Raw genomic sequence first — 13,252 nt, forward strand, 5'->3', positions numbered from 1 at the left:
ATAGAAGGAGTGAAAATGTCTTCTATTGTGAACCCAAAATCCTAACCCAAAGTTTGATATCAGAAACGTTTTCTATTTCATACAAATCTCTTGAATCTAAATGTTCATAGCTTTTCACAATCTTCAAAGCTAAAACATTCACAATTTCCAGGGTACTACTTTGTAATGCTTTTTTCATTTGAAAGACACCTGCCCAAGACGGAGAGATCAGTGCTGTGTTGCACAAAGCATCGTAAGATTAGTGGGAGTTTTCTGCAACTATGCTCTGCTGTACCGAAAGGATCCTCTCGCGTGCTATATTTGATCGCTCGTCTTTAACTCGGCTTACTGAGGGTAAGGAACACAAAGAAAAGGCTTGAAAATCTTTGTGAAAACAGAGAACGATCGACCGAAACTCCCAATTAAACAACCGATGCATGCACCATACAGCAAAGCAATCACTTATCGGCGTGCGCCATGTCAGTGAATTAAAACTCAATCAATTGTAAATAATTTCCAGTATCATATGCTAGTACTGTTAAATTCGGGTAACTCATTCATAATCAAACTCCAATCCACTTCCGTTTAATTTTTTTAACACTTTCTTCTCAAATCTCTCATTCTGCTCTGGAGTGAAATAATTCTTCCAATCTCCAATCACGCCCTTCCGAAGCAGAATCGCACTATCTTCCTTCTGGTCAGACTTGAAACTTTCAGCATTTTTCATCATTCCTTTGAAAGTACACTGCTCGGCAATGCGATTGATGAGCTCATCTGACAGGGGTCTGTTCAGGAACTCGGCGATCATTCGAACATGGGAAGGTAGATCCTAGAAAAGTGAAATGTCACAAGAAACACTCAATTATTGGCCATAAGTTAAGGCAAACAGTGACACCAATTTGTTTACCCAATCTGGGAGTAGAGGGTTAAATAATGACTGTTCTCCGCAGAGCCAGTCCTTTAATTTTTGTTATATCTAAATAAACCAAATAAGAAAAAAAAATGTTTATTTCGGTACGAAATACACCTATTTTTTGTCCGCTGAGTGTCACGTACTTTATTTTTTACTTCCGCGCCTCAAGATACTTTACAAAAATACAAAATATAATAATGGTAGCTACAAAAATGGACCAATGGACTATACGCAATAACAAAAAGTGTATTATCGTTTGTCTCACGATGTAGTCACTGCCTACTGCTAGTCGCCATTAGGCGATGAGGTCGACTGATTACACGGCACCATTTATTTTACGATGGTCGGCTGTGATTGGTGCATTTCGATCCTGACTGTTCCGGCGAGAAGTTTCTCCCTCAGTGGTCCGTTGTTGTACCACTCTCCTTTTTGTGTTTCTTGATCGCAGGCATCCACGCTTCAGGAATTTCAATTCAGCTGTACGTGTTGATGTTATTAGGCTGAAGTCTTATGTGGATAGCTTCCTTAACCCTACGGGTGTACCAGTGAAAGTCTCGATCAATAAACTTTACCTCGTTCCAAAGCGGATAATGGCCGGTCTCGCGGGCGTGCTCAGAAACGGCGGAGTTCTGGGTACGGGCGAGTCGCATATTCCTGTTCTGCTCTTGATCCTCTCGTGCATAGATCTCCCTGTTTCCCCGATGTTCAGCCTGTTGAAGGATGGTGTTAACAGCTCTCTTCATTGTGTCTGCTCGTTCCGCGTCGAGTTGTCTGACGGCTGATTCAACCTTGGCGATAATCTCGGTTGCTGGGATGTCTGCAGGAGTCACGGCAAAATTCAGACCTATCTTCAATATGGACACCTCAGCTTCGGTAAGGGACCTGGATGACAAGTTCACGACCCAGTTGGTTTTGTCAACAAATGATGTTGTTGGTGAAACAGAATCCTGTTTTTCGCGCAAAAGTTTTTCAAACTTGCGCTGTTGACGGTTTTTGGTGGTATTAAAGACTCGCTGGGTGTTGGATCTTATGTTGTCGAGTACCTCCGCTGCGTCCTCTGCTGAGAGAGTAGATACTACGCTCTGTGCTGTGAACTTCTTTCTTCACAACTCCCTTGGCCCTCTGCTTCAGTCGGATCCTTTCTCTCAGAAATCCCATGGATGCTAGTTCAGCGCCTCTGCGTGCATCCTAGATGGGAACTGGCGGAAGAACCTGGAAATCTCTAGAAACAATATGGTTCTTAATACACCTTGTGAGAAAGGTGAGATGTTTGGCATAGCGTGCGAGCTTGCGTAAACAACGCTCGTGTCGACAGAATCAACCTCAGAAAGAGGTTATCGTTGTTCGTCGTCGTAGATGCAATAACAATAAGTGCATTATCATTTGTGTCACGATGTAGCCCCATTGAGATGTAAATCGCGACGTTTCGACTGCTTACTGCTAGTCTTCATCAGGCGATGAGGTCGACTATATGCAGTATCTAAATGACAGCGAGGTTATTTATTTATTTTTTAAGCAAGAAAGACTTCTGCTTTTAGCCAATTCAGTATTATATTTAGGGAGGGGAAGTGTACTTTCATTCTCTCTTAGAGCGTAAGCACAGTTGCTTTAATTTATTTTTTGAATAGATTAATGAGATACCCTGGAGCTTTGTTGTTTACAACTTCGTACATAACGATTGACCTCGAAATTATCAGAAAAAAAGCATTTAGCATCCCATCTTAATTCTTTTCGAATATCAGCAGACCTTTCATCATAATCCTTTTGCGTTATAATTCTGGCCGCTCAATTTTCAAGTTTTTGCAGTCTCGCCGTGAGTTCTTTTTTTTTTTTTTAAGTTACCCTAACTACGTCACAATAATCAAAGAGAAACTTAATAAGCGTGTTGTATATTGTTAGTAGTGTCTTGGGGAACATACCGACCGCTGAATCTGTTTTAACGCAACTACACTTTTTTTTTTATTTCTTATTAGAAAGTTTTTTTTATAAGAACGTTGAGGCTGAGATCAACTAAAATTTAAGAACACACTGACAACATTACCCAGGCTGAGAGTCAGTCAAGAACATTTCTATTTTGAGTAAATGTTTTTAAAATGAATAGTATAAATACGGACACTTTTCGCCAAATTACCAAATTGGCTGCTGCGACATCTTGTACCCGGCACTAGAGTACATGTAAGTCCCACAACAGAGCATGTTAAACAACCAACTTGACACCATATCACCGTACAAATTGCTATTTGATAGGTATAACAAAATAAAAACATTCAGCTTCAGCCCTAAATTAGATGCTTCTAGAAGAAAAAAAGAAGAAAAAAAAGAGTGTAGTCCTTTAGAGGCACATTTGGATCGGCTGTTGACATGCTCCTTGCCTGCGTAGCAAATAGCAAGCCTTTCTGTGGGGTTTGTACGTTTTCCACCGGTTTGGTCGTGCGGATTGGAACGAGCGGGGAAAAGAACGGTGGAGGTGGGAGTAGGGTTTAGACCAACCGAAGATCAAATCCGGAGGACTTATGATTAAAAACAAATTGCGAAGTGAAATACTATACTTGCTGCGACATACCTTGTGTAAATCTTCATATCTGAGAAACAAGACATTTGGATCATCTCTTTGTTTCCACCACTCGAGTACATGGTCAGTCCAAAGGTTCCGACTCACTGTACATACATACACACATACACTTAAGTAAGAGTGAATATTCAACAGACCCTGAGAGGGAGGGGGATGGGGATGGGGTACCCTCGGAACCCTGACCCTATTTCAGACACAAACGTGTAATTTTCCGGCACCCTTTTCCAGACTTGGCGTCTAGAATTTATACCATTTTCAGACCTGGTTTCCTAAGTATCCATACCCGTTTGTGTAAAATCCCCACCCGTTTTCAGATTTTAAGACAAACTTATCCTAAATTTGAGTGAAATTTGAGGAGGTTTAAAGAAGGGATAGAAGAAAGAGGATGATTTTTGAAACACCAACAGACAGTTGATACCCACGCAAGAGCATCCCAGGTTGTTGGTGTCCGTCTATTAATTATTAACTACAAATTCTAATTTTAAAACTTCACTAAACCTTCAATATTTCTTATTTCTCTTAATTTTATCAATCCTTCTAAGAAAACTCCTCCCAAATATACACCCCACAACATAGATTCACGGGATGAGCATAGAGTTTTTGGATTGCTTGAAACGTGAACGAGAAATTTCCATATAAGGCATGTCAGGTGGCAAAAAAATGGCGTTTAGGTTAAGTCCCCCCTTAATATCTTTACATTATTTCAGGCTAAAACGATTAAAAAAACCATACCCTTTGGGGCGCCGCAAATACCTTTATAGTTCTATAGCGGAACACCCTCCACTCTAGCCTCCTACGCAGTCGTTTTTAGGGGAGTGAGGAGGAGGTAATACGACTCCCCTAAAAACGACTGCGTGGGAGGCTACCTCCACTCGGGTTGGGGAATTCCACGTGAAAAAATCGAAAGAAGTGAATGTACCCTTAGCTTTCACATTATATTGAACAATGTTTATTTTAAAATTGTTATCAAATATTAAGGAAACGATTGAGTAACTGACTAGAACTAGAGCAGGCTTTTTGCTTTGTTAATTTCTTTGCGTGATGAAAAAGAAATCATAACGTCGAATGAAAAAAACCAGGCACTAAACAAACTCACCCTTTCCATCCACGAATAAATTGAGAAAGAATTCCCATGGCCCATTATATTCAAAACCAAGAGGTTTCTTATTCTCTTGGTAGTGAAAGTATGACACTGCGACATCCTTGGGATTACGAGCGATGTAGATGTACTTGCACTGTGTTTCCTTGTCTGCACCTTTAGGAATAATACTGTAAGGAAGGTGGGTTTTCATCAGGCGAGGGCTTGGTAGAGTTATGAGGTCACGTCGTGGCACATATTCAGAAGGACTTAGTTCTAGGGCTTCTAGGAATGGAACTCGGTGCATGAGTTTTTCACTGCTTGTTTCTGCTCGGTTATATATCTGCCAGACAATTTCTTGAACCCATGTTGTTCCTGGATAAATATAAATATATATATATTTAATCAAGCTCTAAAGCGGAGCTCCACAATTCCTTTTTAGTGGTATGTATTTAAGTCCGCTTATTTTATGAACGTAACAACCTTACAAATTTCTCATCCTTTCTGGAGTTATATTACCTCTTACTAACCGAGTTCGAGGTTCGTGCTGTTAGTTACGGACAGAGTTATTTCCCGTTGATTTATATGCGGGCCATAATTCAACCGAGAGAATAACGAGGATCCTTAACTTACAGTACGGACCGAGAAAAGGAGGTTAGAAAGACATTTATTTTATCTCGACTCAGTTCCAGAATCCGCAAGTTGAGTCACCTCGATCCATGGTAAAAATTGCTCTAAAACCCCGCTATTTTGGGCTGAATATTGCATCTCTTTCCCAAAGTAGTGTTTGGTTCCCAAATGAACCACCAGAAATAACTTGCACGATATCTAATCTACTATTGACAGCAATCTGGAGAGATTTTGTCGCGATTTAGGCATGGCAATTTTTATATTTTCTTGGGTCGTTTTAATGTAAAAATTAAAAGCTTGAACGGTCGGGAAATCACTTACCAGAGGAAAACTGGGCTTGCTCAACAGAGCATGCTTGGAATAATAAATGTAAGTAGTGAGGGAGGGACCACGGTTTCCTCTTTTTTGAGGGGGAATCTCATTTACTTGAGGGGGAATAAATTAACGCCGATGACGTCATCGCCTATTGTCTTGATCACTCATTATAGGATGACGTCATATTTTAACCAACAGGTTATGAACTGGTTTGACAGGTTGATCAATGATGTCAAGCTCTATTTTCAACTTATGGCAGTCATGGGCGGTATCATTGTATGACATCATTGTATAGCTCCTCTTTAGAAGCCCTTCCCCCACACGTGCAAATAAAAATAATAATAATAATGAAAACTATTTACATTTAGATGACAAAATAGAGAAAAAAATTACGATAAAAAATATATGAATTGAAAAGATTCTTAAAAAAGGTGGTGGAGGTGGTGGTGGTGGAGGTGTTGGTGGTAAAGGAGGTGAAAATAGAAATGAGGGGGAAAGGAGCGAAGATACAAATGAGGAGGAGGGGGAAGGGAAATAAAAACGAGGAGGAGAAAAATAGAAATGAGGAGGAGGGAAATAAAAATGAGGGAGAAACGAGCGAAAATAAAAATGAGAACGAGGAGGACGTAAGGTCAGCAAAAATAGAAATATTAAGCTCCGCATGATTATTATAAATTTATGAGGCAAACTCGGCGATTCGGATATAGAGTTGAGAGTTACCTTAATTTCTTCAAAATCTCTGGTAGTTAAACAGTTTTATATTTTTTTTATTCTCTTTTTAAAGGCAATAAAGTTCTTTTCAGGTTTCTCGAGAAATGTGTCTTGTTTAATAGCAAGTATTTAATTACTCGAGTGTTTTAATTGATTATTTTTATGAACGTAAGCTGTCTATTGTTTATGATTAGTTAATTGGCTTTTTCCGCGGAGTTTTTATGCAAATTTAGGTTTTGGTTTCGTGGTCACTCTGCTTCTGGCATAATTAGTGGCTAATGGATCGTGAAGAGAGGTTACACAAGAGCTTAAGTCTCTGATCTGAAAGCCAAAAGCGCATTGACCCTTGTTAACGTAAGTAAAGGTGGACAGTCATCAACATCAAACATAACCGACTTTAATGTGATATATACATATTGTAAAATCTCTGTGTGCAGATTATTCTTATTCCGACCACTGTAATAAACAAAGACAACAAAAGACTGTTTTAACCCTTTAAAGTGTATATGAAGTAAAAAACAAGTTTGACTTATGTGTTTGTGTATATCCTCATAAATCGAAATATCCGGTTTTTAACTTACTAAAGCTCTTTTATGGGGTATTTTGCTCGCCTCAAAGTTCGAAATTGGCGCTTCGAAGTGTCTCCATCTTGCGCTCGGTCAAAGCGATCAGATTTCACCGGATATGACGTAGCCAGTGGTTCAGAAAGCACGAAAGCACATTCGAAAGCACGAGTATTCAGAAAGCACGAAAGCACATTCGAAAGAACGAGTATTCAGAAAGCACGAAAGCACACTCAAAAGCACGAATATTATGACGGAGAAGAAGGCAAAGAAAGGGGGAAAGAACTATTGCTTGGCCGGTGGCCACAGTGGAATAAACTGCGATAACAAGACAGGGACACCGAACATCACAATGCATTACTTTCCGTCGGACGAGAAGTTACGTACAAAGTGGACACGTTTTGTGCGCATTCATCGGAAAGATTTCGTCCCGAAGAAGTCCTCATGTTTGTGTTCGACTGATTTCGATGAGAGCTGTTTTATAAACAGTGTAAAAAGGAAAGAAGATAGGCCTGCGCGACTCCCACTCGCGTGTTTTTAGCCATGTTCAGTCATAGTTTTTCTATAACGAGTACTGTATGTCTTTCAGGGAAAGCCCTTTCTTGTATGAGCGGTGCTCCCTGTAAATTTTCTTTTAGCGCTGTATTTTCTTCTTATTAAATACCATTTCTGGTTTGGAGGATTTGCGTGAAAGTCACTGAACAAAGCCATGTGCTTAAATGTCGCATGTTTTGGATTTTGATCTCAAAGGTCATTTCTGGGTTTTTTTGTTCTATCTATTTGACCTCTTGTTGTTTCTGTTTAGCGACTGTCGTTCTTATGCCGTTTGTGGCAATTGGTTCAGGCTTCGTATGGCTTATTTCAGTGTGTCTTGCGACAGTATAGCCTCTCTTTTTATCTTTGTAAGGATTGGATTTGAACCGTGTAATAATCATTATCTTGCAGCTTTTGTATTGCCGGGCCCGGCTATTTGCTATTGTGGGAAGATGTTGTGTTACTTATCTCGGTTATTTGTCTCTTGATCCTTTCTTTAGCATTGTAGCTCAGCTCTTTAAAAGCTGTACAATGCGTTAATTTGAGGGTAAATTAAAGGCCGCTTTAGTTCAGTACGGCTGTGTTTTTTGTTATCGCTCCGCTCAGCTCCGCCCTGTAACTGTGACGTTTGCCGTTTATGTTGCGGGAGCTTAGTATTTTCCTCCTGTGTTTTGACAGGGGCACCCAACGACAATTTTCTCTCAGATCCTTTGAAACGTTATTTTAGGCGATCTGGAGTGGCTTTAAAGCTCTATAGGTTCATTTTAGGCAGCGCTATAATATTTTTATCTGTTCGTTTATTCTAGGGGAACTTGAGTCTTTTCGAAATTAGTAGGGCATTTTTGTCCATTTCCCGAAAACCTTAGGTCTTATTTCCTTTCCGAAAATCGTAGCTGACCTTTTTTCGGTACCCGAAACAACATTTTTATCAATCCGAAAACACTAGGCCTTAAATTTCCCATATCACGAAAGTTCGAGGTGAAAATTCCCTTTAGAAAATTGTAGGAGACTAAGGGCCTTCCGAACAGATAATTTACCGAAACGATCCGTTGGGTGCCCCTGTTTTGATTACGCCTTAGACTGATTACTGAGGCAATTCTTCTGTGTTGCTCTGGCTAGGGGCTGCTACGAGTCCTTCAGCCGTTAGTAAATTCTGTGGCATTTTAGGCAATGGTCAGGCAAGACCGCGGTTTCGATCCTAATCTTGTGGATCTCGTCAGTTGCCGATTCCCGGAGAAATGATAGGGATGAGTTCTCGGTATCATTTCAAATAAACGCGCTCTTTTCTTAGGATTTATACTCGTTGGAAGGATCGAAAATCCCTCGGGGAAAGACCATCTTGATCCTCCTCGGTGTCTTCCTCCTCATCATTACTGTGAGCAAGCGGCTCACCTGCGTAGGGTTCCACATGTCCGACTACTTCCATTTCATCGGATGACTCGGTGCTGTTGGATGTTTCTTGGCTCGAAACGGACTCAACAGAGGATAGCGTACCATCACTTTCAGACATATTTTCAAAAGCTGTATAGCATTCACTTTATCGTGGTCTGAACTGAGCACGCAAAGATATTTTCGAGCACGCGATAGCAGAAAACAAAGCGTAAACAGAGCCGTGCGTGAACCACTGGCTACGTCATCAGAGCTAAACTAATTACCAGTCTCCGGAGACACCACTTTGGGCATTTTAAGTCACTTTGAACAGCCAAAACACGGTTTTTTACCTCTCTAGCACTATTCTTTTTTGTGCGTTTCGGAATAAGGGTATAACCACCTACCAATTCATGAAAAAAAAAATTTTACTTCATGTGCACTTTAATCCTCAACAAAGCTCAACCTGAAACGAATCTTTTTTAGTCATTAAGCGGGAAAGGTGCTTATTTAATTTAGGCGAGAAACACACACGAAAAATATTTGAAGTCCCGATGTTGACAAAAAAATTGGAACGGGGAACAACATACAGCGGCTTTCAGCAAGAAAATATACTAAGTCTTTGGCCGGAATAAGAATTCCCGATAATTTCACCTTGACCGACTAGAAGTCGTCCCTAAGACCTACTTTCTAAGGCCAAAGACTGTCACCTCCTCAAGCAAAGCACACAATATACACCCTTAGTTCACGCCCGAGTAACTGAAAGTTACCCGTTTAGCTCAAAAGAGAACTAAATAGGGAGCATATTGGACGAGGCAGGACGCTGCACTGGTAGACTTCTTCCCTCACTAGAGTTAATGATGTCCTCAGGAAAACTTTGCTTAAGGAAGCCAAACAAAACGCTAGGTCAAATGACTAAGTTCTAAGCTCAGAGCGCGCGCCGAAATCAAAACCAAATCGTCGTGCGGTTAAAAGACGATCGAGCGAGAGTGGGGCTAGGTTAGCCAAATATATAGGGAGGGAGAAGGAGGGGGGGGGGGGGGAGAAAACTATTTTTATCTTGTAAATGTCTCTAAATGTATGCCTTCTACTTATTGACTTAGCATCAAAACAAAAAAGCAAAAAAAAAAAATTAAATAAAATAAAATAAAAATAAGTAAATAAAATCTTACAAGGAAAACTAACATAAGGCAATATTTCTGGAGCTATGTTTTCATAAATCCAGGTATATATCACAAGAGAATAGTCCAAATGAGCTTAAAGGAGTTGAAAATATGGGGCAACTGTTATAGCCCTGCTTGTCTAAATCCCAGTTGTTTTTCAAGCAATGAAACTAACGTTACTAGACGCCTGAAAGCCTGAACTAAGCCATTTGGTTTTCAGGATATGATGAATGAAAGGAAGTTGCTAGCGATTTGTTGTAAGGCACTTATTAAGAACACGATTTCTTGCCTAAAAATGCACTGTCTCTAGTGTATTTGAATGCCACAGTTTATTTTGAGATGATTAATATCACATAAAGGAGAATATCAACCCGTTCTGTACAATTCGGCTGATACACTTGTAATAATTATACATATGGAAAATCGCATTTTCTCAACCTGGCGAATGGTTAGTGCGGAGGGAATCTTCGTAAACGATTCGAACTTCGCGTCATGGCTGCTTGGTTTGGAGCTCAGACGAAGACAAGGTTCGGTACACAGTCGATTATCTCCTCGACAAGGACAACCTCTAGTAGAACCTTGTTTTCTACGGGTCGAGCAAGCGTTCTTGCAATGACATGGGTTTGGTTCTTAAATTTAGATAGTGGAAAAGCTGTAAAAACGAAATTATAAAAGCAAAATATATGATTGAAAGCAAAAATAAAGCTTACCGGTCATTTCGCTACACTGCAGTTCAGTCCGATTCGCTACATTTTAATTGATATATTCTGTAATCTTTGAACTCTATTTGCTTCTCATGCAAACACTGTGAAACGAAGCCAGGAACAGCTAAGACAATTTTTCATACGACCGGATAACCGAAATAAACAATTAAATGGTTCTTCGACTTCAGGGCCGGGTTGTTCGAAAGCCGATTAACGCTAATCCAAGATTAAAAGTTAATCGAGACTTTCACCGTCGCTCATTAAAATGGGTTTAAAGGCAACTTTCAAGCTAAAAGTAAAAAAAAAGTCTTGGTCAAAACTGAGGGCCGAAAATCTTTGGAAGAACTTTGTTGATTAGCAATTATACTCGAGTCAAAATTTGCTTTAATCCCGGATTAGCTCAATCGAGCTTTGAACAACTTGGCCCAGAGGTATGCGTTGACGTTTGGCTTTATCTAGACAAGCCCATCAGTAAAAGAAAATGAGTGTTCTAATATGATATTAGGTCTATAATCACTATAATAATTTTGACTGGCAAATATTTCGACTCGACAAGATTTGTTTAGATTTTTCAAAGGATACGCTTCTCAGCGCGAGACGTGCGATGAAGTGTGATATGCAAATCAGCTAAGAAATGGTATCTAATGCGCATGTGCACCAGCTGACTGTGTCCCTTTAATTTTAAAGATTTCCTAACACAAAACCCGACGACGGTTTTACTTACAGTTTGTCACCAAAAGTGTAAAACAATCCCCACCCACCTGACTTGGGATATGTGACTACAAAAACATCATCCGGCCTCGTCTGGAAACTGGAAATAAATTCGGCCAGCAGTGCAGGATTGCCGCCAGCAAGATACGCCGGAAGTTTAAATCCCAGGATCTCAATTAATTTCTCCGATGTCCATTCGCCTTCTCTAAATTGAACCACGGAAGAACTGGCCATGATTTTCGCTTTACGAATTTTATAATTCGACGGGCAGGAATTCCTTCAAAACGCTGGAAAACGTTTCGTGTGACACGACTCGAAAATCGTGAGCGATATAGCCTCCTTCGCAGATAACCCGTTCCCAGGGTCCTCTCCTACTCAGCCCCCGTGTCACGTAGCCCGTGGCCATTGTCGGCGTTTGATAAACAAAGGGATAAGGCTAAAATCAGGCGACATTCCACAAGATTGGGCAGGATAATTGTTGCTGGCGAGCGTTAGCGAGACAGCACACTATTCTTGTCAATAGGGAGAAAAATCCAAAATTTTGTCGGATGTAAGACTCGAAGCTTGCGCAGTAGAGCATTACCCGGGATGGTTGAGACGACAATCATGCGCAAATCACATGCGTGACATATAATCCGGGATGCACACCTCACTTTGCACTTGAGAATCGCACGCTGTCAGACGCTTTCGGTTACGAGGTGCAGTTGACGTTGCCATAAAATAACAAGGTATGTTTCCTATTAGCTATGTCTTTATTTGCTTTTGTAATCATTCATCAAGGTCACGAACGGAAAGAGATCGATTTGTGTTTGGCTGCTTTTATAGATCCACCGCTTGAGAATTGAGATCACTTTCCACGAGATTCATCATTAATCCGTTCGTGACCTTGATGAATATTTTCACAAGCAAATGAAGACATCTAGCCAATAAAAATATTTAGAAATACTTACCTACTTGTTTTATGGCAAAATCAACTGCGCCTCGAAATCGTCTGTGCGTAAGATCGTGGTAAAATTCTCCCGTGGAACTGAAAGTGATCTCAATTCTCAAGCGGTGGATCTTTGAAAGCAGCCAAACACAAATTGATCTCTTTCCGTTCGCGACCTTGATGAATGATTACAAAAGCAAATAAAGACATAGCAAATAGAAAACATACCGTGGAGGCTAATAATTCAAAATCGGCTAATTACTCAACTGTGAAATCAAAGGACTCGTTGTACTTTCACACGAGTTCTTCGCCCGTGGAGGCCAATAATTCAAAATCTGTGGAGTTTGTGCCGGATAATTCGACCGTTGAGTCATGCTCTTTGTCCGTAAGTGTGTCCGTTGAGGCAAAAGAATTGAAAACGTTTCGATCGCTCGTCGAAGCGAACTATGCAACTATGAAATCAGATGATTATTTCACTCTGAAATCAAACGACTCGTTGCACTTTCACCCGAGTTCTTTGCTCGTATTCAAAATCTGTGCCGTTTGGGGCGGCTGATCCGTCTACTTCAATAACACCCCCATCCCACAAAAAAGAAGCGTTTTCAACATTTCTTCCCCAATGTGGGTTATACAAATCACTAAACCTGTCATGACCCATTTTCAAAACCAATGCTTACTGTAGTTATTTTTACAACTCATCCAACTGAAACCTACTCTTCCTACCCTCAAAGTCGACCCCCTTTTCCAAACCCATTCACTGTTTAATTAAATCCCCACAACTTTATCCCCCTTCGCCAGCACTCACTTTCATATTGAAATCACTAGTTTTATAATTAAAACAGTGATAACAAAGCACAGGTTTACATGTATACTGTTTATATCAGAAAAGCTGGAGGGGATCTTTATTTGCATATGTAATCAAATGGTGACGAGTGAAATAAGAAAACAAGATGCCTGCTACACTGGCATTACGCGTGATGCTGGGGCTGATTCATTTATTCCAACTGTATGCTTCGCCGATTGATAAATCTATCCTTGCTAATGGAATAGTTTGAGTCACGATGATCGCGTTACGTTGTTTCC

At 40.3% G+C, this 13,252-nt stretch overlaps 1 protein-coding gene across 1 annotated transcript; it reads right to left on the reverse strand.

Moving 5' to 3' along the window:
- Nucleotides 1–7: 7 nt before the first annotated feature.
- LOC146483771 (sulfotransferase 1B1-like) lies at nt 8–11,613 on the reverse strand. Its single transcript, XM_085105917.1, has 4 exons — nt 11,292–11,613; nt 4,561–4,917; nt 3,456–3,550; nt 8–808 (listed from the first exon to the last, which is right to left on the reverse strand). Exons 1-4 carry the CDS (start codon nt 11,473–11,475, stop codon nt 533–535), a joined length of 912 nt encoding a protein of 303 aa, XP_084962043.1. The 5' UTR covers nt 11,476–11,613; the 3' UTR covers nt 8–532.
- Between the last annotated feature and the right edge of the window lie 1,639 nt (nt 11,614–13,252).

This window comes from Pavona decussata, unplaced genomic scaffold, assembly GCF_977016875.1.
Source record: "Pavona decussata unplaced genomic scaffold, jaPavDecu1.1 SCAFFOLD_38, whole genome shotgun sequence".
NCBI lineage: Eukaryota > Metazoa > Cnidaria > Anthozoa > Scleractinia > Agariciidae > Pavona > Pavona decussata.

What these genes read in the sequence shown, in the direction of transcription:
- LOC146483771 (XM_085105917.1), bottom strand. Translation starts at nt 11,475, where the DNA reads ATGGCCAGTTCTTCCGTGGTTCAATTTAGAGAAGGCGAATGGACATCG. An exon ending in AGTCACATATCCCAAGTCAG is followed by an intron (nt 4,918 to 11,291) that starts GTGGGTGGGGAT and finishes ATATTTATCCAG; the next exon opens with GAACAACATGGGTTCAAGAA. An exon ending in TTTATTCGTGGATGGAAAGG is followed by an intron (nt 3,551 to 4,560) that starts GTGAGTTTGTTT and finishes ATGTATGTACAG; the next exon opens with TGAGTCGGAACCTTTGGACT.